This window comes from Staurois parvus, unplaced genomic scaffold, assembly GCF_062004578.1.
Source record: "Staurois parvus isolate SC_StPar_1 unplaced genomic scaffold, SC_StPar_1.0 ptg000049l, whole genome shotgun sequence".
Taxonomy (NCBI): Eukaryota; Metazoa; Chordata; class Amphibia; order Anura; family Ranidae; genus Staurois; species Staurois parvus.
In genome coordinates this window covers 1,687,763-1,714,000 of record NW_028317845.1, presented here as the reverse complement: position 1 = coordinate 1,714,000, position 26,238 = coordinate 1,687,763, and the positions used below count along the sequence as shown (strand labels likewise).

The 26,238-nt window shown below is 40.6% G+C and overlaps 1 protein-coding gene across 4 annotated transcripts in view; it reads right to left on the bottom strand.

Moving 5' to 3' along the window:
* The window catches only part of DGKD (diacylglycerol kinase delta), a 136,341-nt gene that overhangs the window by 61,536 nt on the left and 48,567 nt on the right, over positions 1 to 26,238 (bottom strand). For all 4 annotated transcript variants that reach the window (XM_089665748.1, XM_089665735.1, XM_089665741.1 and 1 more), the window contains exon 3: positions 16,330 to 16,410. In XM_089665748.1, the coding sequence (XP_089521874.1) occupies positions 16,330 to 16,410 (81 nt within the window). The remainder of the gene's footprint in view (positions 1 to 16,329; positions 16,411 to 26,238) is intronic.

Below are 26,238 nucleotides of genomic sequence, written 5' to 3'. Positions count from 1 at the left end.
ACTAACTGAGTATGAAAAACATTTGCATTTATAGAGCTATTAAACACTTACAACTGAACTAAAACATACAACTTGGAGTAAACAGACCTCTGAGAAACAGATAGGGTCACAATAGGATGAATAGCTACCTCTGTTTCCTCCTAACCAGCAATTAGCCTCTATTTTTTATTAGAATAATAGTAATTTAATACATTTTTTCATACAGATAATGGATCACAAGTTCTGTTGAAAGGAACCAGGAAAAGACGGTGACCATTTGACATCAATGTGAAATAAACAGTTACACCAAATAAGGTGTCACGCCTCTTCAAAACATTGCATTCAAAACTACAAAGCTTTCCAGACAGAACTGGGCCCCCTAAGATCAACGGGAAAGTGAAAGAAAATTCCAAATTTTGAGTGATCACCAGAACAAGAATAGAAAGGAAATCTTCCAATGGCAATGCTAGTTCTGGTGACAAACAGGGACCTTCCTTACTTTGGAGGAATTTCCTCTTATGTCTTGTTGTAGATATGGGACATGACGTGAAGGAAAATCGACCAAATAGGACACAGTTGCAAAAAAAAAAAAATCTGATGGGGTTATGAACCTATCTTAAGCTGCCAATAAATGGACCGAAATTCGGCCAGTTCAGCAGGAACCGGACGAATTTCGATTAATCTATGGGCACGTTGGTTGTACATGAACATCAACTTAAGTACATCCAGCCTGGCCTGTTTTTTTCTTATGATCACTTACGCTGGTTATAGTTGGCAGCAGTGATCATTGGATTCTGATGGCAGGGAAACCTCCAGTCAGTGCTGATGAGCGAATCAAGCAATTTTATTTCCTTCAACCCGTGGTTGAGGGAAAGATATTCGCATAATGTATGGCCATCCTTATTCTATCCAAAATGAAAAAAGGAGTGCCTACAGTTCTACTTTAACCTTAAATCCTCATTTTCATGCAGCAAATGGACAGTGAATGCAGGGGAATGTAAACAGGCAAAGGTGCCTAAATATGCCCTACTACTTTAAATTGAAAGTGTAAAGTTGGGCCTTGGTAGCAAATGCAATCTTCTGCTTAGAAAAAAGAAATGGTCTGCACCGAGAGGTACTAATAGTTATTAAAATAATAAAAAAAAAGCAATGCTCAGCAAACATATAAATCACAAATAAAAAACCAAATCATGTGAAAGTCCATAGCAGTCCATGTGTAAATAATCAACCTAAACAATTTAGTCCCATGTGAATGTGCAAATGTAATCACTTCACAAGAAAGAACCTGTGTATTAAAAAAACACAGCTCATCAATTGATCAATAGTGCTCTTTTAGGCTACTTTCACACTAGCTTTGTCAGCAGGTGTCAGACAGGCATTTGGGAAGCGGTTTTAACGCTTCTTAAATGCCTATGAAAATTCTGCACATGGCAGCACACTGTGCTGTTCACACTGAAGAGTTAGCATCACTGCAAAACTGACACCTCATGTCCAGTCAGGAGGAGTTGAAGCCTCCCATTCAAGTCCATGGTGACACTTCTCAAACGCCTGGCAGGCGTAATAATAATAGAGGCCTCTTACCAGATCTGGTGGACCATATTGTTAAACATGATCAAATTCGCTCAAGTGGTTTGCTCCTTCAATAGCTCCCACCATAGCATCAAACACGTCACCTCCGCTTGCTGAGATTGATACCAGAGAAAATAAACCGTATACTTCCATAGTGTAGTATATTTACAAATTATGTCTTTTATTTGATCCAAAAGTTTCCATAAAAAATTATGATTAAAATCATGCAGCTTCGCCGAATGTATACAGCGTTTAAAGCAAATAAAACAGCAGGCTGATCGCAAACGAAAAAACACCGGCTCGGATCAGCATTTGTACATGGTGATGTCACATACAGGCCACGCCCTACATGTTTAGTTGGAATTGACGTCTTCAGGGAACAAGCGCGGTGATGGAGTTCTTTCAAGTCTAAAAGATGAGCTGTGTTTTTTTTTCTGTTCTTTTTTGGGCAGTGATTTTATTTACACATTCATGTGAGATGAAATTGTTTATGTTGATTAATTACACATGAACTGCTATGGACTGTCTCATATGACTTTTTGTTTGTGATTCATTTGTTTACTGAGCGCTGCTTTTTTATTATTTTAACGGTTTAACTAATATAACAATTGCATAGCGGCTGCTTGTACACTGTAATTGGCGACTTCTGCACACTGTGTGCTTCAGCATGTGCTGACCCTGCTCTGTCATTTAGCCTACCACTACATGGCTGAGTTGCTGTTGTTCCCAGTTGCTTCCACTTTGTTATAACACCACTAACAGTTGACCTTGGCATATTTAGTAGCAAGGAAATTTCATGGATGGACTTATTGCAGAGGTGGCAACCTATCACGGTACCACATGAGAGCAGATTTATTTGCAATTTATTTACGAATGGTTATTGCTTCGCCAAATTGGTCACCTGCCTTCTTGGATTTGTCCAGCTCTGGGCTACCATCAATTGAATAGGCCCTCAAAGCTTGAAGCACAGCAACACAAGCAGTTGAGTGAAGGTTTTACATTTACCACTAAAGATATGTGCTCTTCCTGTTACATGTTATGAAAATAGATTGGTTACATCCTGAACAATGGTGGTTTGAGAAATTATAAATCAAATGTTTAGCACACAGAAATATGTGTGACACCTCCTAAACAGCAAGAAATGTTAACCAATATGAATAAATAGAATCCCTACAAAGCAGTACAGAATTAAGAAATCAGAATAGATTTCTATGTATACAAAAGAATTGTGCCTATTAGCTTCTGCAGATCCTTCTATTACTGAGAAATTCTGTAGACAGTTAGGCTAGCCAAACAGATCTTTTTTTTTTTTTAAAGAGGAGTCCTATAATATGTGAGCGTCCGCCTAAAAAAAAAAAAACACAATGACTTGTATTCAATGATGCAGGTCTTTGTGCTACTTAGTTGGTGGTGGTTCTAAAGGAGATCATACAATCAGAATGCAGTCTGTTTGGTCAGCTTAGAGAGACTCTGCAACTTTGACTAATCAGGGCAATCTGACAGAGACTCCTAATAGCTAGACCGTCCCCCCATCACACAGCCCCCCGCCAGTTATATTCACTTTTACCATGTTCCCTGTCACTACATTCCTTCACTGGAGCCAGACGTCAAATCCTGTGCAAGTTCTGTGTTGGATGGTGTAGAAGTTTTTTCAGAGATGATAATGCTCCCCTCCTCCTGTCTGGAGAATGGCAAATTAGGCTGAAGCACCATATCCTGGAAAGATGCTCTGTGTTCTTCCATACCTAGAAGCACTCTGGTAATTTTACAAAGACAGAGGAATGGAATGACAGGGGAGTGTGGGGAATAGGAGTATAAGCAGATCAGAAAGTGGGATTTCAAGAGACTCTGTCATGTTGCCCTGAAAAGGGAAAAAGTGACAGTCCCCAATTTAAGAGATACATAGCTGCTTGCAGGATATAAAATATCTCTAACAGATCTTGCAGTATTAGTAATATTTAGTTTTTAACATTTAGCCCAGGTTCACATACACTATATTTCCAAAAGTATTGGGACGCCTCTCCAAATCATTGGATTCAGGTGTTCCAATCACCTCCATGGCCACAGGTGTATAAAATAAATCATCTAGGCATGCAGACTGCTTCTACAAACATGTGTGAAAGAATGGGTTGCTCTCGTGTGGTATCGTGATAGGTTGCCACCTTAGCAATAAGTCCGTCCATGAAATTTCCTTGCTACTAAATATCCTACGGTCAACGGTTAGTGGCATTATAACAAAGTGGAAGCAACTGGGAACAACAGCAACTCGGCCATGAAGTGGTAGGCCAAATGACAGAGCGGGGTCAGGGCATGCTGAAGCACACAGTGCACAGACGTTGCCAACTGTCTGCAGAGTCCATAGCTAAAGACCTCCAAACTTCATGTGGCCTTCAGATTAGCACAACAGTATAACAATAATGGAATTGCACAGGTGGCAACCTATCAAGGTACCACGCTTGAATTCACTGAGCTCCTGAGAGTGACCCATTCTTTCACAAATGTTTGTAGATGCAGTCTGCATGCCTAGGTGATTTATTTTATACACCTGTGGCCATGGAGGTGATTGGAACACCTGAATCCAAATCAATAATAAATTCAGGAGCCTGTCATTCAACCTAGTATCTAAAGGAAGTTTGAGTTCACAAAAACTTCAGTCTCGCAAAGTCTAAGGAGCACACTTTCCAGTGCTTTAGGAGAAAAATAGTATACAAATATTGCAGTTCAGGGTGCACCTGAGATGTTGGTGAGGTGTCTTTACCATACTTTTACACTGGCTTGTATAGTGGGACAAAAGCAAAGTAAGGCAATGAATGGCAAATCCAACATCAAATCCAAGGGTGCAGTACTTCATAGACACCAGTTCTAAATTCAGACACTGCATTCCAGTTTTTCAAAACATTTTCACATCAACTTGTAAGTAAAACACGAATGTATGTATATATGAACCCATAAAGAGGACCTGAACTCTAAAAGCTGTACTCAGAAAAAGGCAGACACAGGGCAAATTACTAGTCACTATCACTGTTGGTGATCTCCTGCTGCTAACCTTTGGCCCATTACTGATGTACCACAACCTGCTCCGTACTCTGTGTGGAGGTGGCCATCATGGTAGGGGTGCTGGGCTTCTGCTTCTTTCTGTTAAGAGTTTCCAGCAAGGAGAACCGTGAGCAGCCCAGTAGTGACATTGCAAAATTTCACTCTAAATCTAAGCATCTAGACTTTGTGAAGACGACTTGCTGAAGTTCAAACCAAGCATCAGAATGGGGAAAAAAGGGGATTTAAGTGACTTTGAACATGGCATGGTTGTTGGTGCTAGACGGGCTGGTCTGAGTATTTCAACAACTGCTGATCTACTGGGATTTTCACACACAACCATCTCTAAGAAAATCGAGATTCATCAGACCAGGTAACTTTTTCCAATCTTCTATTGTCCAATTTTGGTGAGCCTGTGCGAATTGTAGCTTCCGTTCCCTGTTATTAGCTGACAAGAATAGCACCCGGCATGGTCTTCTGCAGTTGTAGCGCATCTGCTTCAAGGTTCAACGTGCTGTGCGTTCAGAGATGGTATTCTGCATACCTTGGTTGTATCAAGTGGTTATTTGAGCTACTGTTGCCTATCATCTGCCTATTCTTCTCTGACATCAACAAGGCATTTACGTCCACACAACTGTCGCTCAGTGAATATTTTCTCCTTTTCAGATCATTCTCTGTAAACCCTAGAGATGGTTGTGCGATGGTTTACACTATGAGAAGATCCTCTCATAGCATAAAACTGTAGAATTTAATAGTAAAGATATTTCACATAAAAAACTTCATCCATAGATTTGAATGAAAAAACAAACGTGAACTATCACCCTTCCAATCGTATGGAAGCCGTGGACCGCTCAGCATGGTGTTCCATGTTAAACCAGAAGTGAAGCACCAGACGTTCTGCTTGCCGTGTTTCGTCGTCAAAGAGTGACATCTTCAGAAGCAGGAAGTCATGTTGCGCATCTTACAGTATAACAATGAAACCAACTTGAAGGTGCTTCTCATTTTTAGGCAAGAATGTATATTGGGGGGTGGTTTTATTGTTACACAGTATATATGCTGCTTCTGAAGATGACACGCTTTGATGATGAAACGCGTCACATGGATCATCCGATGCCTCACTTTCGGTTTAGCGTGGAATGCACTCTGCGAGGGCCACGGCTTCCATACGACTGGAAGGGTGATAGCTTACATGTTTGTTTTATCATTCAAAATCTATGGATGAAGTTTTTTTATATGCAATACTTTTACTATTAAATCCTACGGTTTTACGCTATGAGAGTACCCTCTTTCTTTTTTGGATTATTTGCCATTTAATTGCCATTGGAGTAGCGTTCTACCAGTTGGAAAAGCGATGACTATGGAGAGAGGTGCCGATTAAGGATGTCCTGCAGGGACCACAATATATGACTTTCCATGTTATATAAAAAGGAAGTCAATAGCATCTGCGAGTGAGTAGTGTTTCTAACTTTTGGTGGTGGATCACTTGGCAGTGGGAACAGTGAACACAAGCACATTTCAGCACAATTTATAGATTCCCTGATTATCTTAGGTTGACATTTATTTTTTTCACATAGGATCTGAGATTCTGCACATACATGTGGATTTTCTTTATTTTCCTTGACCTTATTGTTTACACTTAGAAACTTTGTATTACTGAGTTCTTTGGAATCAAAATTATTGTTATTGGTGGCTAGCAAGCGCCAACATTGACTTATAATAAAACTTAGCTTTGCTTCTAAGACTTTCATTGGGGTGTATTCATTTTTGCAACATGTTCTTGAATGAATTTGTTAGGAAAAATACTTTTTTGTGTGTGCAAATTAACAATCTTGTTTGCAATCAATGGCCCACATTTGCGGGAGTATTTTATAGTATAGTGTCCCATAGAAAATGTTGATTCTGAAAGGAAAGTAAGGTTTTCTGATAAATCCGTTGGGGTGTACTCATTTATGCTGAGCACTATATTTGTTCCTAACTTAACCCAATGTATTTGTTAAACTTTGTTCTTGGAACAAGTTCTAACTACAATACCGGTGAAACATGAATCCAAACATGCCAACTACAAAAATAAATATATACATACACACACACACATTATATATATATATATATATATATATATATATATATATATATATATATATATATATATATATATATAAATAAATAAAATCTGCCAACAAATTTATGTTCCCACCTATAGGACTGTAACAATAAATCTCATTCTTTATAAAGATCATTATCATTTAGGCGTAATTAAGGGCTAGGTGTCACTGCTCTGCACTTCTAGTCGCAGGCATGCAGAGAATGTCTGCTCTTTATGTAAGTGTTGCACTATTAACCCACTTCCTGACCTATCAAGCACTGCTCTATCAACCATATATGCCAATTCTTGTAGAAGGTGTGGACTGAAAAGGAAACCACGGTAATAAAACCACTCCTTCGTTGAGAAGACTCTGCTGCCATGGTTCAGCCGACAAAAACCACAGGAGCTAAATATAAAACTATTTATCTTTAGTTTTAGAACATTAGCACAACATGGGGAAACCACTTTAAATAAATCTACACAATAACCTCAAAAACAAAAATTCTAAAGAAAACTGCAGTGGGCTTTCACAAAAATACTTTGAACAATCAAGAAAGGTTCATCTGTATTAAAATGTTCTAGCAGAGTTCACCTTCCTTTAACAATCTCTTCTAATTCCTTTAGCAATTTTCACTTTTTCAGCACAACTTTCTTTAAAGGAGAAGTCTGGGGTTTATAAACAAAATAAACCTACATACTTACTTCTATGCTGCAGTATCGGTGTGATGCTGCAGCTGTCCCACAATAGTTTCTCAGTCCGCTCTCCACTCTGCTCCTCCAGTGCTCACTGAAGCGCCAAACTGGAGAGGGGGCAGGCAAAGCTGGCTTCAGCACTCAGCTGGAGCCAGCTGTCAATCAAGGTGACACTAAACCTATTAATAAAAATAAGACATGATATTGCATAATGTGAATGCAACTCTGCCCCAAGCCATATCACCAATCTTGCCTCAAAACACCACCCACACCTTCCTCTCTGCTCCTCCCAAGACCTCCTGCTCTGTAGCTCCCTTGTCTCTTCCTCCCATGCTCATCTCCAGGACTTCCCCCGAGCCTCTCCAATCCTCTGGAACTCACTACTCCAACTGTTCGACTACTTCCTACTCTGTCTACTTTTAGGCGATAACTAAAAACTGATCCCTTTAGGGAAGCCTTTCCTGCCTTTACAGTGGATATAAAAAGTCTACAAACTCGTTAAAATGTCAGGTTTCTGTGATGTAAAAAAATTAGACAAAGATAAATCATTTCAGAACTTTTTTCACCTTTAATGTGACCAATAAACAGTACAACTCAATTGTACAAAACAAACTGAAATCTTTTAGGGGGGGGGAGTAAACATAAAAAACTAAAATAATGTGGTGCATAAGTGTGCACACCCTCTTATAACTGGGGATGTAGCTGTATTCAGAATTAAACAATCACACTCAGAATCATGTTAAATAGGAGCCAGTACATCCCTGCCATCATTTAAAGTGCCTCTGATCCCAAATAAAGTTCAGCTGTTCTAGTGGGTCTTTCCTGGCATTTTCTTAGTCACATGGCAAAAGCCATGATCCACAGAAAGCTTCCAAAGCATCAGAGGGTGTTAGGGACCAGCCGGTGGTAGCCTCTAGCGTTCCACAGACCAGAATTCCCCAGGGCGCAGAATCTAAGTTCCGACCTGCTTGTTCACCAGAGCCCCTGATGGTGGGGATGGACTTGGAGCAAGCCGAGACCAGGTCGCGACCCCTGGGTGCAACCAGCTGTGGTAGAGGCACCTGTCGGTGGTACGCAGCAGGTGCGAGTCTGATGTGAGGAGGTAGAGTAAGCGAGGTCAGACAGGCCGGGTCGGTAACAACGGAGCATGTCGGTACAAAACGGCAGGCAGAAGAATAAACGGGTCACGGTCCGGGTTTGGCAACAGGAGATCAAAAGTGCAGGAGCAGGCAGGAGAATGGTCAGGCAAGCCAGGGGTTAGAGCAGGAGAAGTCAGCAGATCAGGATCAGGCAGGGTCAGCAGCAAAGTAAACTCACAGGAACACAGGAAAGACCATACAGCACTTGAGCATTGCAAGAGCTGGGTTTAAATAGCCCGCCCGACTCCTGACAGGCGCGCCTGGGTCCTAGTGCCCGCCTGCCTGTACATTTTGTCAGGACTCTACACATGTGCAGATTCGACCGCCGCAGCGATCTTCCCATTCCCTGACAGAGGGTCTTATTGTTAAAAGGTATCAGTCAGGAGAAGGGTACAAAAGAATTTCCAAGGCATTAGCTATACCATGGAACACAGTGAACACAGTCATCATCAGGTGGAGAAAATATGGCACAACAGTGACATTACCAAGAACTGGGCATTCCGCCAAAATTGATGAAGAGACGAGAAGAAAACTGGTATGGGAGGCTGCCAAGAGGCCTACAGCAACATTAAAGGAGCTGCAGGAATGTCTGGCAAGTACTGGCTGTGTGGTACATGTGACAACAATGTCCAGTATTCTTCATATGTCTGGGCTGTGGCAAGACGGAAGACTTTTTTTACGAAGAAAAACATCCAAGCCCGACTAAATTTTGACAAAACGCATCTGAAGTCTCCCAAAAGCATGTGGCAAAATGTGTTATGGTCTTAAGAAGCCAAGGTTGAACTTTTTGGCCATTATTCCAAAAGATATGTTTGGCGCAAAAACAACACTGCACATCACCAAAAGAACACCATACCCACAGTGAAGCATGGTGGTGGCAGTATCGTGCTTTGGGGCTGTTTTTCTTCAGCTGGAACTGGGGCCTTAGTCAAGGTAGAGGGAATTATGAACAGTTCCAAAATACCAGTCAATATTGGCACAAAACCTTCAGGCTTCTGCTAGAAAGCTAAACATGAAGAGGAACTTAATCTTTCAGTATGACAATGATCCAAAGCATACATCCAATCACCAAAGGAATGGCTTCACCGAAGAAGATTAAAGTTTTGGAGTGGCCCAGCCAGAGCTCAGACCTGAAACCAATCGAAAATCTGTGGAGTGATCTGAAAAGGGCTGTGCACAAGAGATGCCCTCGCAATCTGACAGAGCCATAAAAAGCAGTGTGCTTACAGTGTAAAGCGCGCACACAGCACATGGTTAACCCTTTGATCACCCTACATGTTAACCCCTTCCTTCCCAGTGTCATTAGTACAGTGTCAGTGTTTTTTATTAGCACTGATCACTGTATTGGTGTCACTGGAGATGTCAGTGATACAAAGTCAGTTCCCCCCAGTGTCAGAATGCCCGCCGCAGTCCCGCTATAAGTCACTGATCGCTGCCATTTCTAGTAAAAAAAATAAAATAAAATTTCAGTATATATACTGCCATTTGTAAGCGCTATAAAACTTTCACGTAAACCAATTAATTTACATGTATTGGTATTTTTTTAGCAAAGACATGTAGCAGAATACATTTTGGGCTAAATTTATGACTAAATTTGATTTTTAACATTTATTTACTGGACATGTTTAACCCCTTGACGCCGACGTCACACAAATATGCGGCCTCACAGAACTGAGCTTTTTTCTGTGGGGCCGCATCTTTGCGTACCGGTCTTTGTGCTGGGAGCGCGCTCCTAGCACAGAGACCGCGGTGTCACTGAGAGGCCCGGGTTCCGTTCTAACGACCGGGACCCGGGACTTCCGATTCTGGGTCACATGATCGCTGTGATAGCGTCTGATTGGCTATCACAGTGATCAGTCACTGTACAGCCCGGCCCCCTTGCTTTTTTCTCTCTCTATGAATGGAGAAGAGAGAAAAATGTTTGTGGGAAAAAAAAAAAAAAAAAGATAAATAAATATTAAAAAAGAAAAGAAAAAATAAAGAAAAATACCTAGATCAAGGTTTGATCTAGTTCAGTGCCAGGGTTAGTGTTTGGGTCAAGGTCAGGGTCGAAGGTCAGGAGTTTAAAAAAATTGGTATCAGTTAGTGTTAATTTCAGTGTGTTTTAGGTAAAAAAAAATTAAAAAATGACAAAAACAAAAATGCGCACTATTGTTTCTGGGCTGTCTTACGGGTACAAACAACAAATAACATACACATATATGGTATCGCTGTGATTGTCAAGAGCTGGAGAATTTATTTTGGGTTGTTCTTTGGTGGTAGGTTATGGTCGTAACAAGAAACACACAGCTAAATAAAAAAAAAATTTTTTTTTTAAATTTAATATCTTGGGCCAGTTTTCCTTTGATAATAAAAAAAAACCAGGAGCTATCCATTACCATTTACCACCTGAACTCAACTCAATAAAGCCTATGTATCCATGCACACATAGGCATTGATTTAATAAAGGCAAATAGGATGTGCACTGAAAGTGAAGTTGCTTTAGATCTGAAGGGAACATGCAAGGAAATTTTTTTTTAAAAAAGCATTTTTTGCTTGCATATGATTGGATTAAAGAATTCAGCAGATCTTCGCCTCATTTCAGAGCTTCCCTTCGGATATAAAGCAACTGGACTTGTAGTGCACAGTATATTTACCTTTAGCAAATCATCCCCATAGGCTCTTACCCAAGTTTAGGGGTAGTTAAATGTCCCGCAGAAGCATTGCGCTGAGAAAAACGTTTTTTTTTTTGGCCAAAAAACGCCACATGCGGTAAAAACACGTGCAAACACGCCTAAGCCCTAGCCGCATTCAGAACTTGGATATTTATTCATTTCAATGGCAAGTATTCTGGCTAATAAAATGAATAAACATCCATGCGCTAAATGCGGCACCACATTTACACGCAGTTTTGCTGCGTATAGCGTTTTTATGCTGCCAGCAGAGCTAACGTCTAAGGCTCCATGTACATGGGGTGTTTGGAAAACACTTCTGAACGGTGAAAACTGACTGCTGGAAAACATAGGTTAAAAACGTCTGTTTAGCCGCGTTTGCATACCGTATTTATGTGCGTTTGCGTTTAGAAGCACTTTTTACAGATAACCTCAGGAGACTTTCCAAATGCCCAGAATGCACAATAAAAAAATTTACTATTTCAAACATTTTGAGAGAAAGACAGAGCAGCATGTGTTGAGATGACCTGTCTTTTCTGGATGTATTCACTATGGATCCCATCATGAGTATAATGCAGCACGTTCTACCATTTTTTCCTTCACGCAAAACCTGGAACTGACTGCGCTGGTGTACTGGGTCCATTTGAATACATGGAAACCGCTTTGCATGCATTTCTGATGATGAAAAAAAGGCTTTGGACAGCATCTGGATATGGAACAGTTAAAAAAACGCTTCTAAACGCAAACGCTTATAAATGCGGTTAGCCGCATTTACAAACGTTTGGCGTTTGAAACTCTGATAAAATCTACTCCTGAACACAAGTTTGGTGCGTTCAAAAAGAGACTGTAAACTCAACTGCCTGTAAACGATATAGTGTGCATGGGCACATAGGAAAACATTAGGGAGAGTTCAGGGGCTGCTGGAAAAAAAACAAAACGCAGAAAAGCTCCTAAACGTGAGTTTATCAGCTGCAGTGTACATGAGCCCTAAGGCAGCTCATGTAGCTTAAATGTGTGTTTGGACAAGAATTGTTTAGTGACACTTTGATTAAACAAGCCTTCAGGCATGCTATTGGGGGATCTTTAAGAACAGAAGGCATTATTATTTCAAGTATTTTTAAAATAGCCTTGTCATATTACACAGCACTTTACAGAGCACACAGATCTAGTCACACCAGTTCTGTCACACTGAGAAAGAAGCATTATATATAAACATCACTGTGCCATTCAGAAATGTCTTCTGGACTAGATGACACATCATAAATGAAGCAATGTATCAAAGTGGTGCCATGCAACATCAGAATAGAAGTTTTCAAAGCATACTTTTCAATGCACACCGTCTTGTACCTTTGAATACATTAATAAATAAAAAATACATTTAAAAAAATCCAGAGAACATGCAGCTAATTTGCCATCTCTAGACCATAAATTGTCATTCCTATGTCCCCTTAGACTTAAAGTGGTTGTAACATGAAAAATTAACAAAGCATAGCCTTCTATAGTGTTCTTGCTTCAATCCAAAGCACGGAGTGTGAATTGTGTCTGCAATCTGGTTCCTCATTTCTGACAAGCTTTGCAGATTCCAAGATATTGAGGGGGTGAGAGAGGGAAGGGGAGCTCCAGTACACAGCAGGTGTTTGAAAGCCTCAGCTATGCACGTTTCCTTTTGTGACTGTAGAGGGGGTGTGTCCCTTTCCTCCACTCAGTTCTCACATTATACTCAGCTATTAAATGTATTTTCTATGCTCTGATCAAATTGGCTCCTTGTCTTGCTTGTGGGCTCTCGCAGCGACACCTTGCTTGCAGGCTAGAGCAGAGAAATCTCTCTCCTTGAAATCACAGTTCACTCATCCTTCAGCCTTGGAGAATTATTCCCTAACAAGAAGAGTGGGTCACACGTTTCTAATGGCCAAGAGAAGTGGGTAAGGTTGGGAATAAATGTAGATCAGGATATGAGCCAGGGACAAAGAGAAGAAGCTGGTGGCCAATTTAACGGTTGACAAAATATGAGGATTTGGTGGAAAGATCATTTATGCTGCAGGAAAATTCCATATGACACAGGTGCTATTGCTATTGTAAATAAGTAGAAAAATTGCACCTGTTCCTACCCATGAAAACAAAACGTGTTTATTTTTTAATCTGAGAACCCAGACACATCACAATTGCACCTGCTGCTAAAATTATCCCTTGCATCCAATGTTTTGGAGTCCTGTCATTGCAGTTGGCAGGAAAAAGGAACATGGCAAATTAGCAATACATCATCTCCATATTTTTTTTTGCAAGATTTACACACAAAATATTTCATAGCATTAACATTTTGGGTCATGAATTATGACTGCTGGCTGGACTGTATTGTTGTCTTTTGAATTTTGGCCAACGATGATTTTATACCTGTGGCATTTACATTTATGTAAGCACTATGCAAAGTGTGTTAGGCACATTCCATTTCATGGTGCACATGTTAAAGGAAAAATTTATGATGCACACATTTTGGTGTGTTTACCATTTAGTTCAGTGGGTCTGCTTACTGCATGTTAGAATATCATTACATCCACATCATTAAAAACTGTCAGTACATGCTGTATTACATGCTGTTCATACTCACTCACTATGGGATTAGTTTTTTGTATTCTGAAATACATCTGGTTGATCCTGCTATTCACTGTCCCTCCCTCTTTTCTGTGCCCCCGCTGCAGCCTGAGATTGTGTAGACCAGCCATCAAGTTTACTGCTCCCCAACCACAAGGTAACATGGCAAGTGGCCATGTTAATACATATTTGCCATGCTTGCAGTGTAGCAAAAATTATATAATCTGCCACATTTGGTAGGTGGAACAGTCACCATACACAACCCATTCAAGTGCACGGGACTGTGCCACAAACATCTGTATTGTGAACGGTGTTGTGGGCTTTCAATGGGTTAAAAATACAAATAGCCTCTGAGCTGCTTGTCAAATGCCTCTGAAAGTGACACACCATGGAAATGAGGCCTTAGGCATTATGGTTTCTAGTCCTGAAGTCAAACTAATGTTAGTCAGGAGTTTTACTGCTTCTCCTGGTAGGTCAGCAATGCCACCTGCATCCACTTTAACCTGAGTGGTCAACTCCCTTTTTGATATCCTTGGTTCACTTACCAAAGATGCATGGCTTCCATAACTGTGATCTTCCTCAGTATGGCTCATTTCAGTAGAACTCTTGTTTGCTGCTTTATTATATAAAGGGTATGATCATCTTTCACAAAGGTTTTCAATGTTATCTTTTTACCAACCATAATATCTGCAAGACCATAAAAGCCCTCATTTTCCTGGGCCATTTTGCTTGCATATATATATATATATATATATATATATATACACACACATACATACACACACACACACACATATATATATATATATATATATATATATATATATATATATATATATATATATATATATATATATATACACACATACACACACACATATATATATGTACACACACACATATATACACACACACACACACACACACACACACACATATATAAAAAAAAAAAATATATTATATATAAAAGCTTTTGCAAGCTCCAAGCGGGCTTTCGTCTAGCCACTCTGCCAAAAAGCCCTAATCGGTGAAGGGCTGCAGTGATGGTTTTCCTTCTGAATCTTTGTCCCATCTCCACACAGGACCTCTGAAGCTCAGTCAGAGTGGCCATTGGGTTCTTGGTCACCTCTGTTACTAAGGCCCTTCACCCCTGATTGCTCAGTAAAGCCTGGCAACCAGCTCTTGGAAGAAGTCCTGATTGTGCCAAACATCTTCCATTTGATAATTATGGAAGCCACCTTGCTCTTGGGAACTTTCAGGGCAACAGAAGTTTTTTGTAGCCTTCCCCAGATCTGTGCCTTGCAATAATCCTGTCTCCGAGATCTGTAGGCAGTTCCTTTGACCTCATCGCTTTAGCTCTGATACAGTATGCACTGTCAGCTGTGAGGCCTTTTATAGAGAGGTGTGTGCCTTTCCAAATCATGTCCAATCAATTTAACTTACCACAGGTGGACTCCAATCAATGTGTAGAAACATCTCAGCAACGATCAAGAGAAATGGGAGGCACCTGAGCTAAATGTCAAGAGTATGAACACTTATGCCAATGTGACATTTCTGTTTTCCTGCTTCATAAATTTTCAAACATTTTGAATGTCTGTTGTTATTTTAATTTACACAACTGTGGTATCAGGCTGCAACATAACAAAAATTGAAAAAAGTGAAGGGGGTCTGAATACGTTATGAATGCACTGTGTGTGGATATATATATATATATATATATATATATATATATATATATATACACACATACATATATATATATATATATATATATATATATACATACATACATACATACATATACATACAGTTGATGGAAAGTAGGAGATGGCTTACATTGTAGACCTGTCCTTAACTGGTTCACAGATAAATTCAAAACCAAAGACTGAAATGTGTAAAAAAGTACCTCCCCTTTCACAGACAGGGCAGAGACAAGCTACAGAAAACCACAAAACAGTGCATTTTCTTTCAGTTTTTAATTTACTTATCTGTGATGTGAAAATCCTTAACATTAGTGATGCTTGTATACTGAAAAGTACACCTGGCTACACACTAGTAGAATTTTGCTCAAAGCGTTCGTTTCGATTTAAGAACGGTCATTCAATTTGCTAAATGTCAGGGGGTCAAATCAATTTTAATTTTCAACAACAGTGAGGAGAAAAATCAAAGGACGGAATTTTTTTCTCAAACAAACAAATTTTTCCAATCGTGTACATGGTTTTTACTTGGGAACTTGCATCCATTCCAAAATCAAATGTTAAAAGGAAAAAAAAGGGAAAAAAAAGTACTTTCGTACAACATTTGTCTAGTCATCGAATGCACAAGAATTTTTGCATAAATGTTCTTACAATTGTTTGTTTGAAAATCTACTAGTCTATGGCCAGCTTTACACTTGAACAGTGTCACTCCTGTAGCTGCCGCCAACATCACACTGACAGTGGTCAACATTACTGAAAGAATATTAGAATCTGAATGTAGTTACTGAAAGCAAACATCAAGCAGATCGAAGTGGAGGTTTGTGACAAGCAAGTGTTCGACTTATTACACAGGTACAAGACATGTGGTGTTCTATAGCAAGTTGGATACATACTGTGAAACTGTTGTTTAGGTTCTTGGTGCTTGACTCAGCAACACTGGCGTCTGTTATGTCAACCTCTTCAAATATGATAGACTGCAAAAAAGGCAAGACAAAAGTTACAGTGATGCAAATCCAACAAGATGGTCTATAAGAAATAACACTTAAAAAGTGTACTGGTAATAGTTTAACAGCAAGGGTTAATAATGTGTAATAAGGAATTGTCAATATACTTTATGAAAATCCTCTTTGCACTTTTTTGCTTTTAGTCATTCTTTGTTGTATCCCAGTACTGTTTGTTTCTTACAGTCTCTTTGCAGACACTTCGGGATAGATTTTCTAAATCTGGAGCACTCAGAATCTGGAGCAGCTATGCAGGGTAGCCATAAGCATAAAAGAACAGAGCGCTCGTGGCGAATGTCCAGAATAAAAAACAGTAATGTTCATAACCAGCAGACAATATAAAACAGTTTAATGGAGCATTATTAATAATGGCATGCAATGCCAAGCTGCAGTTTCTAAAGCGAGCAAAATCCCCTCTTGTATTAAAAGAAGTATAGACTCCAGAGAGAGAGATATCACATTACCCCTGTACAAATCATTACTAAGACCTCATCTGGAATATGCAGTTCAGTTTTGGGCACCAATTCACAAAAAGAACATTGGGGAACTGGAGAAAGTACAGAGAAGGGCAACCAAACTGATAAGAGGCATGGAGGAGCTCAGCTATGAGGAAAGATTAGAGGAAATGAATTTATTCTCTCTTGAGAAGAAGAGATTAAGGGGGGATATGATCAACATGTATAAATACATCAGTGGTTCATATAGTGAACTCGGTGTAGAGTTATTCACCCTGAGATCATCACAGAGGACAAGGGGGCACTCTTTACGTGTGGAGGAAAAGAAATGTAATCTCCAAACACGGAAAGGTTTCTTCACAGTGAGAGCTGTGAAAATGTGGAATAGACTTCCTCAAGAGTTAGTTCTGGTCAGCTCAGTGGATTGCTTCAAAAAAAGGCCTGGATTGTTTCTTAGATACACAGAATATAACTGGATACTAACATTTATAGGTAAAGTTGATCCAGGGAATATCCGATTGCCTCTCTGGGGAACAGGAAGGAATTTTTTTTCCCAGCATGAGCAAACTGGATCATGCTTTGCTGGTTTTTTTGCCTTCCTCTGGATCAACTGTAAGTATAGGATTATATCTTTTTTTTTCTATGGTTGAACTGGATAGACGTTTGTCTTTTTTCAGCCAGACTAACTATGTAATAAAAGCAAGAATCACCACAAAAAAGTATCCAGAAATGGATGTCATACAAGGATCAGTGCAAACCATAGACTGAATGAATGAAGGGAGAGGCTTACTGTGTTGTAGGCATGGCGATGGAGAGCCTGGATGGTGATCTCAATAGATGGAAGGTGAAAGAGCCACTGGACTGGACTGTGACAAAGCACTATATCGTGCGAAATGTGTCGTCATGGTAACCGGGACTTGTTGAGATTGGTCTCCTTCCTACTGAGGATTTCTGATGGTTCTTCCTGGCTTCCTTGTCTTCCACTGAGGTCACTTCCGGTGCGCGATCTCCGGTAACCGAGGAGGTCCATCCTGCTCCTCTCATCCCTCTTGTGGGGTCTCTCTCAGACCGCTGTCCTTGGTCACCTGTATACCATCAGTTGTGGCTCTTTCACCTTCCACCTATTGAGCTCACCATCCAGGCTCTCCATTGCCATGCCTACAACACAGTAAGTCGCTCCCATCATTCCTTCAGTCTATGGTTTGCATATACAACTGCCTACTTTTACCTCCCTTGACTGCCTATGTGAATGAGTCCTAAATGAGACATCATTTCAAATTTCTCCTTAGGGATAAACAAGTTTTTGACAGATGTTATCGACAGTGCTATTGACAGATGTAACCACTGTTAGCAATCCCCTAACCTGGAACAAACCAATTTCAATATGAATGAGTTGTTTGTCTTTGCAACATTAGTTTGTCATAGATGTCAATAATGGGAGAGGAGAAATGCATCCTACCAACTCCTACAATGTATATAAAGGCAAAGTATTTAGAATCGAATACAGAAAAGCACAGGTGTCAAACATAAGGCCCGCAGGCCAAATCCGGCCCTCCAGGCCATTTCATATGTCCCTTGCACCTCTCCTGCAGGTACCCCCTTGTTTCTGCCCCCACTTTATCTGGCAGCAGAGAGGAGAATAGCACTCCTCTGCCAAATCCTGAACCCGTCAGTGCAGCTGCAGCCCCTCCTCATCGCTGCCTCCCCTGGTCTCCACATTCAGCAGACTCTGGTAACTGACTCCACTCCTCCTCTGGTCCTCCTCTAGACCCTGCACATTCTTCTTTCCAGCTCTGTCCCCAAAAGGGGGTGCACAGTGATGTTAGGGAGGGTGTGGGAGTCTTGACATTTGATGTAATAGGGGATGGGGTGCTCTGGACATCTAGTATTACAGATACAACCGGCTCTTTGAGGGCAACCATGATGCTGATATGGCCCACGATAAAATGGAGTTTTACACCCCTGCAGTAGAGGAAAGATTAGCCCCTCTGTCAATTGTTTACTGCTGTTTGTGTTCCTGCTGGGGAGCTTCACTCTATTTGTCTTGGAGACCAAGACAAAGTGAAAGGAAATCCAAAATGCTAAAGCTGTCACCATAGCAAGAGGTTAGGCAAATCATCCAAAAGGGACAAAGGTTTAATTGACAACGCTCCTAAAATATCTCTAAAAACAAAAAAAAATAATAATAATATATAGCAGCTTATCATCTCTTCAATGGTATGGCTACAATAGCTTTACTTTTTCAGGATTTTTCCCTTCATTTTCACTTTTAAACACCTCCTGTCCATGTGTGGCTAAACTCAACCCTCCACTGTACCCATGGTGAGAGCCATTGTTGTCACGCAGGCTGTGATTTAAACACATCTTCCTCCCTTCATCTCCATTACATAGGGGGTGGGGGATTAGAGAAGAAAGATAATGTTTGTGCTTTCAATGCAGCTCACAGGAAGTGACAAAAAGTGAAAAAGTTCTTCAGTCTAAAAAATGAAAGCAAATGCAACCATCACATCTAAGGACTGGTAAACTGCAATACAGTTGCAAGAAAAAGTATGTGAACCCCTTGGGATTACGTGGAGTTTTGCATGAATTGGGCATAAAATGTGCTCTGAACGTCATCTAAGTCACAATAGAAGAACACAGTCTGCTGAACATAATACTACACAAACATTAGATGTTGCCATGGTTTAATTGCACATAACATGTAAACATTCACAGTGCAGGGAGGAAAAAGTATGTGAGGCCCTAGCTTAATGACTTCTCCCAGAGCTAATTGGAGCCAGGAGTGAGCCAACCTTGACTCCAATCAGTGTGATGATATTGGATGTGTTGCTGACAGCTGTCCTGCCCTTAAAAAACACACACCTTTTTTAGAAAGTTTAGCACTGTTGCTACTCTCCCTACACGTGGTCGTCCTGTAAAAATGACTGCAAGAATGACTGTCCAGTCATTCTTCTTTACCTCATGCAGCATTCTGCGCTGTGCTCTTGCAGTCATTTTTACAGGACGACCATGCCTAGGGAGAGTAGCAACAGTGCTAAACTTTCTCCATTTGTAGACAGTCTGTCTTACCGTGGACACATGAACATCAAGGCTTTTGGAGACACTTTTGTAACCCTTTCCAGCTTCATGCAAGGCAACAATTCTTGATCTTAGGTCTTCTGAGAGCTCTTTTCTGGGAGGCATGGTTCACATCAGACAGTGCTTCTTGAAACCAGTAAACCCAAAACAGGTGTGTGTTTTTTAAGGGCAGGACAGCTGTCAGCAACACATCCAATATCATCACACTGATTGGAGTCAAGGTTGGCTCACTCCTGGCTCCAATTAGCTCTGGGAGAAGTCATTAAGTTAGGGCCTCTCATACTTTTTCCTCCCTGCACTGTGAATGTTTACATGTTATGTGCAATTAAACCATGGCAACATCTAATGTTTGTGTAGTATTATGTTCAGCAGACTGTGTTCTTCTATTGTTGTGACTTAGATGACGTTCAGAGCACATTTTATGCCCAAATCATGCAAAACTCCACGTAATCCCAAGGGGTTCACATACTTTTTCTTGCAACTGTATAATGTTTGGGGGTTTTGTGCAATTTTCAAGCCTAGAATGATTTTTTTAAACCTGCAAAAACAGCTCTGGAAGCAAAAGAGATAAAGGATAAGCTGGATACTCCCCTTTCCTGACGTGCACCCAATCAGTGCTCATTACACTGCAACGTCTCGCCCCTCCCTGCTGGTCTCCTGGTGCGGTGCTGGAGATAAGCAAGGATGGGAGGAAGAGATAAACAGTGCAATGTTAAAAAAAATTAAAATTTAAGTCGCCATAGAGCCCCTTTTGTTTTTAACAGTCCCAGACATTCCTAACAGCACCTCAGATTTAAATACGGTTTTTGGTTCAAATTGATTTATTTTTTTTATCAGGAAAAGTAGATTGTCATGAAGGACAAGTAGATTTGGGCACCGATTTAGTCCCTTGACAAGTAGTTTTTTTAAAAAAATTTCCACACCCCTGATCCTTACTTATATGTATTTTTGTTCCCATTTGTATATTGGATATTCTTGTTATATATTTGTTAGAGATTTGTACTGGGGCAGTAAAGATTATCTACTACAATTTCTATGCATAACAGGTGTGATAAGATATTAGACACAGGTAGCACATTATTTTCCATGCCTTTACTCCTGTGCTGCTCTCTGAAGAGCAATCCGCGGTAGATTGCTTTTAAAAGAGCAACACAGGCATGGCTGGCAAGCATTCAGGAGGCGATACTGCCACCTACTAAAAGGCTGCTTTTTTTATTCCTTTTTTGTCAGTTGAATACGGTTTTTGAATGGTAATATTGCCTAGTGTTTAGCTCGCGGTTGAGGCATGACCCTATTCATTCAAATGGGTTGCAATGGGCAGCAGTACTGCCAGCCCAACATGATAGGGGATATTTTTTACTGTGACACGAAGGAAAGCATTGCAGGCGCAGCATGAATACAGCTTCATGTGGCTACCATTGTAGCTTAAGGCGGTTTGCAAAGTCGCAGCCCAATCGCATAGTTTTAATGCCCACACTTCAACCCACCAAAAGTGAACACTAAGCCTAACAGGCTTGCATTGTGATAGTAAAGCATAAAGACTATGAAGTACTGCAAAGCAGGATTGCCTGCCCCCACCGCTTGACAAAACGTGGAATACTTACTGAGAACTTTATTTGCAGACACCCTCAAATATGAACTCCTACTGCAAACTAAATCAAAATGTAAACAGTGTAAACAATATAGACACACCACCCACAACAAGTAAACTACCTTGCTCTATAGATAAAAAAGTAAAAAAAGTGAGTGTAACAAAAATTTAGCATGAATAAATGGTTAAAGCAGTTTTAAAGGCTGAAGGTTTTTTTCACCTTTATGTATTCTACGCATGAAGGTAAAAAAAAAAAAAAACTATCTGTGTGCTGCTTCCCCCACAGCTCCCCAACACCCACCTCAGCCTCCTCTCGATCCAGTAATGTGCAAGGGATCCTCGGCACTCTCTCCTCTTTGGCTGAGACACAGAAGCAGGAGCCATTGGCTCCCACTGCTGTCAATCACAACCAGGGAGCCAATGAGACGAGAGGGGGGGAGGAGACCAAGAAGGCTCTATGTGTCTTATGGACACAAAGCGGAGCTCGGGAGCAAGCATGCACCAGTGCCCCCATAGCAAGCGGCTTGCTTATGGGGGAACTGGCTAATGGAGAGTAGCCAGGAGCGCCAGCAGGGGACCCGAGAAGAGGATCAGGCTGCTCTGTGCAAAATAATTGTATGACTTTTTTTTGTAATAAACTAACCTTTAATATAATTTTAATTGGCGCTCTGAAGTCCTTGCCCAGAATGGATATCTAGTATATTTTTGTTGCACTGATTATTTTAACTGGGAACTTTTGGAAATCAGAGACTGAGGGTGGGGTAGGGGCTGAAATGGGGGCATCAGTCATGCTGCATGCAGCACTTCAAAACAGAGCCAATGTTTAGAGTCCGCTTAGAGTCTCGCAGCAAAATGAAAGGTTCTTCCAGGTCCATTGTCAAGAGGCAGGGTGATGACATCATGATCTCCATTGTGTCCAATCAGAGAACACTTTGCATTCACTGGGGAAAATGCAAAGCATTATATGAAAGATTGCTGTACTCAGCAAGCAAACCGCTGTGGTTATTATACAGCAGAGCAGACGATCAGCATGGAACCCAGAAGACCACAACACTCCACAGGTATAGAATATGTATAATAATATTGCATAGGTACATTACGCCAGCTTCAACCAATGAAAGTCATACCTAGAGTTCAGCTTTAAGCGCCCTTTAGGATATGTCAACTGCGATTGCAGCTGGATGAGTCTGGACTGTTATCACTTTATTACAAGCAATAACAGTGAAGGACTTATCATGCTTGAAGTATTCAGGCTGAATGACTGATAAGATAATGTAACCTCAGAGCGATAACCGAGTTGAGTATTGTTTTATGATCATGTATGTTTTCTAGAATATTCATTTGTTAATAACAGATAAAGAAAATATTTCAAATGCAGAACAACAAAGAGCCTCATTTATAATTTTTTTCCCCCATAAGAGTTCTCTGCATGTTCCCAAAGCAAGCAAAAGCACTGAGATTTGCACTAGAAATTGACAGCTGAGAATGAAGATTTAATATTCTCAGTGTTTTCCAGGGTCAGAAGGCTGAGTGATATTTCCCAGCTTTCGGCGAGGGCAAGTAAGCAATTTTTCCTTTTTCTCCTGTTTTTTTGCTGGGATTTTTTCATAGCGTATTTACATGGTGGGGTAGAGTTTTGGGAGATACTGGACAGTTAAGCTGGATACACACTACAAGTTTTTTTTTTTTCACTCAACCCAGCGGGCAGAACTGAGAGATTGCCATACTAAAACAAGAGATGTTAGTGCGGCAATCTCCCCTGCTGTGCCTTTGTGTTCTGCCGCCAGCACAGACTGATCATCGCTGGCAGCCATTGCTCATCAGATGCTAGATTTCTAGCATGCCCATTTGACAGATGCTGGTCGTGAAACCAGCTTCTGTCAAACAGACAGCTGTACACAGAGGCCGAAACTCGGTTGCTTCCTACCCAACCGACAGTTTTCGCCCAATTTTTGGCCCGTGTGTAACCAGCGTTAAGCATCTCCTTTTGAAGGACCCCATAGAGCCTGTTCTACTTATTTATTTTGTATTACTGAGAATGTAAAAAAAAAAGAAAAAATGTGTAGTCAAACCCAAAATTCCCAGATTGACAGGATAGAATCAGGAACGATGGCAAGGAGAACTCATTGTTGGAGTATCCAAGGTATAAGGAAGCTAGGTTCTAGATTGTTTCACCATTCTTCACTAATATATACATTTTAATTTTAGACTAAGCCTTTTAATGCAAAACAGAGGCACAAGCAGTCTAAAATTACAGCATTTCCCTGTATGTTTTTAACATTTACAGGTACAGTCTGGAATGACAATGATGTTGAAATTCTGGATTCTTGGACGCTATACCTATATTAATGAAAAAAAAAAGTTTGTATGTAAACTAAGCAGATGCCCTTTCCCAGAAACACTAAAGCTCAGCATTACAAGATTTGCAGCATTTCAGCCCGCAGGTGAAGGTTGTTCACTGTAGTAGTTTTTTTCCTATCCGAACACTTTTTTTATTTTTTTTTTCTTAACAATAATTTTGCCAACAATCAACTCAATCAGTGTCACAAGAATGGAAAAAACATATACACTATTTTAGATCTTTGCAGAAGTGTCTTGTAAACAAGGAGAGACCGCAAAATATTTCGGCAGCACACTGGTGTTTGTTATTTTCACAACTAGTCTTTGAGCCATTTTTTGGTATATTTATTATATTTCCTCAAGTGCTACAGTTGCAAGAAAAAGTATGTGATCCCCTTGGGATTACGTGGAGTTTTGCATGAATTGGGCATAAAATGTGGTCTGAACATCATCTAAGTCACAACAATAGAAGAACACAGTCTGCTGAACATAATACTACACAAACATTAGATGTTGCCATGGTTTAATTGCACATAACATGTAAACATTCACAGTGCAGGGAGGAAAAAGTATGTGAGGCCCTAGCTTAATGACTTCTCTCAGAGCTAATTGGAGCCAGGAGTGAGCCAACCTTGACTCCAATCAGTGTGATGATATTGGATGTGTTGCTGACAGCTGTCCTACCCTTAAAAAACACACACCTGTTTTGGGTTTACTGGTTTCAAGAAGCACTGTCTGATGTGAACCATGCCTCGCAGAAAAGAGCTCTTAGAAGACCTACGATCAAGAGTTGTTGACTTGCATGAAGCTGGAAAGGGTTACAAAAGTATCTCCAAAAGCCTTGATGTTCATGTGTCCACGGTAAGACAGACTGTCTACAAATGGAGAAAGTTTAGCACTGTTGCTACTCTCCCTAGGCGTGGTCGTCCTGTAAAAATGACTGCAAGAGCACAGCGCAGAATGCTGCATGAGGTAAAGAAGAATCCCAGAGTGTCAGCTAAAGACCTACAGAAATCTCTGGCACATGCTAACATTTTTGTTGACACATCTACAATAAGGAAAACATTAAACAAGAATGGAGTACATGGGAGGACACCACGGAGGAAGCCATTGCTGTCCAAAAAGAATATTGCAGCACATTTGAAGTTTGCAAAAGAGCACCTGCATGTTCCACAGCACTACTGGCAAAATATACTGTGGACAGATGAAACCAAGATTGAGTTGTTTGGGAAGAACACACAACACTATGTGTGGAGAGAAAAAGGCACAGAACACCAACATCAAAACCTCATCCCCACTGTAAATCATGGTGGAGGGAGCATCATGGTTTGGGGCTGCTTTGCTACCTCAGGGCCTGGATGGATTGTTGTCATTGATGGGAAAATGAATTCCAGAGTTTATCAAGACATTTTGCAGGAAAACGTACAGCCATCTGTCCGCCAACTGAAGCTCCGAAGAGGATGGGTGATGCAACAGGACAATGACCCAAAGCATACAAGTAATTCAACAAAACAATGGCTGCAACAGCACAGAATACGCCTTCTGGAGTGGCCCAGTCAGAGTCCTGACCTCAACCCGATTGAAATGCTGTGGCATGACCTTAAGAGAGCGATTCACACCAGACATCCCAAGAATATTGCTACACTGAAACAGTTTTGTGAAGAAGAGTGGTCCAAAATTACTCCAGATCGTTGTGCAGGTCTGATCTGCAACTACAGGAAACATTTGGTTGAGGTTATTGCTGCCAAAGGAGGGTCAACCAGTTATTAAGTCCAAAGGTTCACATACTTTTTCCTCCCTGCACTGTGAATGTTTACATGTTATGTGCAATTAAACCATGGCAACATCTAATGTTTGTGTAGTATTATGTTCAGCAGACTGTGTTCTTCTATTGTTGTGACTTAGATGACGTTCAGAGCACATTTTATGCCCAATTCATGCAAAACTCCATGTAATCCCAAGGGGTTCACATACTCTTTCTTGCAACTGTACAATAGGGCCGATAATTACAAACCTACTCACGGTGATCAAACTTCTCTAATCTTTCCACTAAGTGAAAGGTGACATATACTGTACTTAGTTTCTACTTGCAACCACTTGAATTATGAGGTCATTTTGTTTTCTACAGTTTTACCATAGCCCTCAGCTCTCCATGTACAAACACACAAGATGTTTATAAAAGAGGCCCATTCATAATGGAGAGCAGATATCACTACTGGCTGGACAGCACATGCTATACTGTGGCTGTATTGTATGATTCATTCAGAACATGTAGGCTACAGTATGTTCCCTGGGGTTTTCTCTGTATATTGCAGTAGAGAGCATTCTATGATTGGA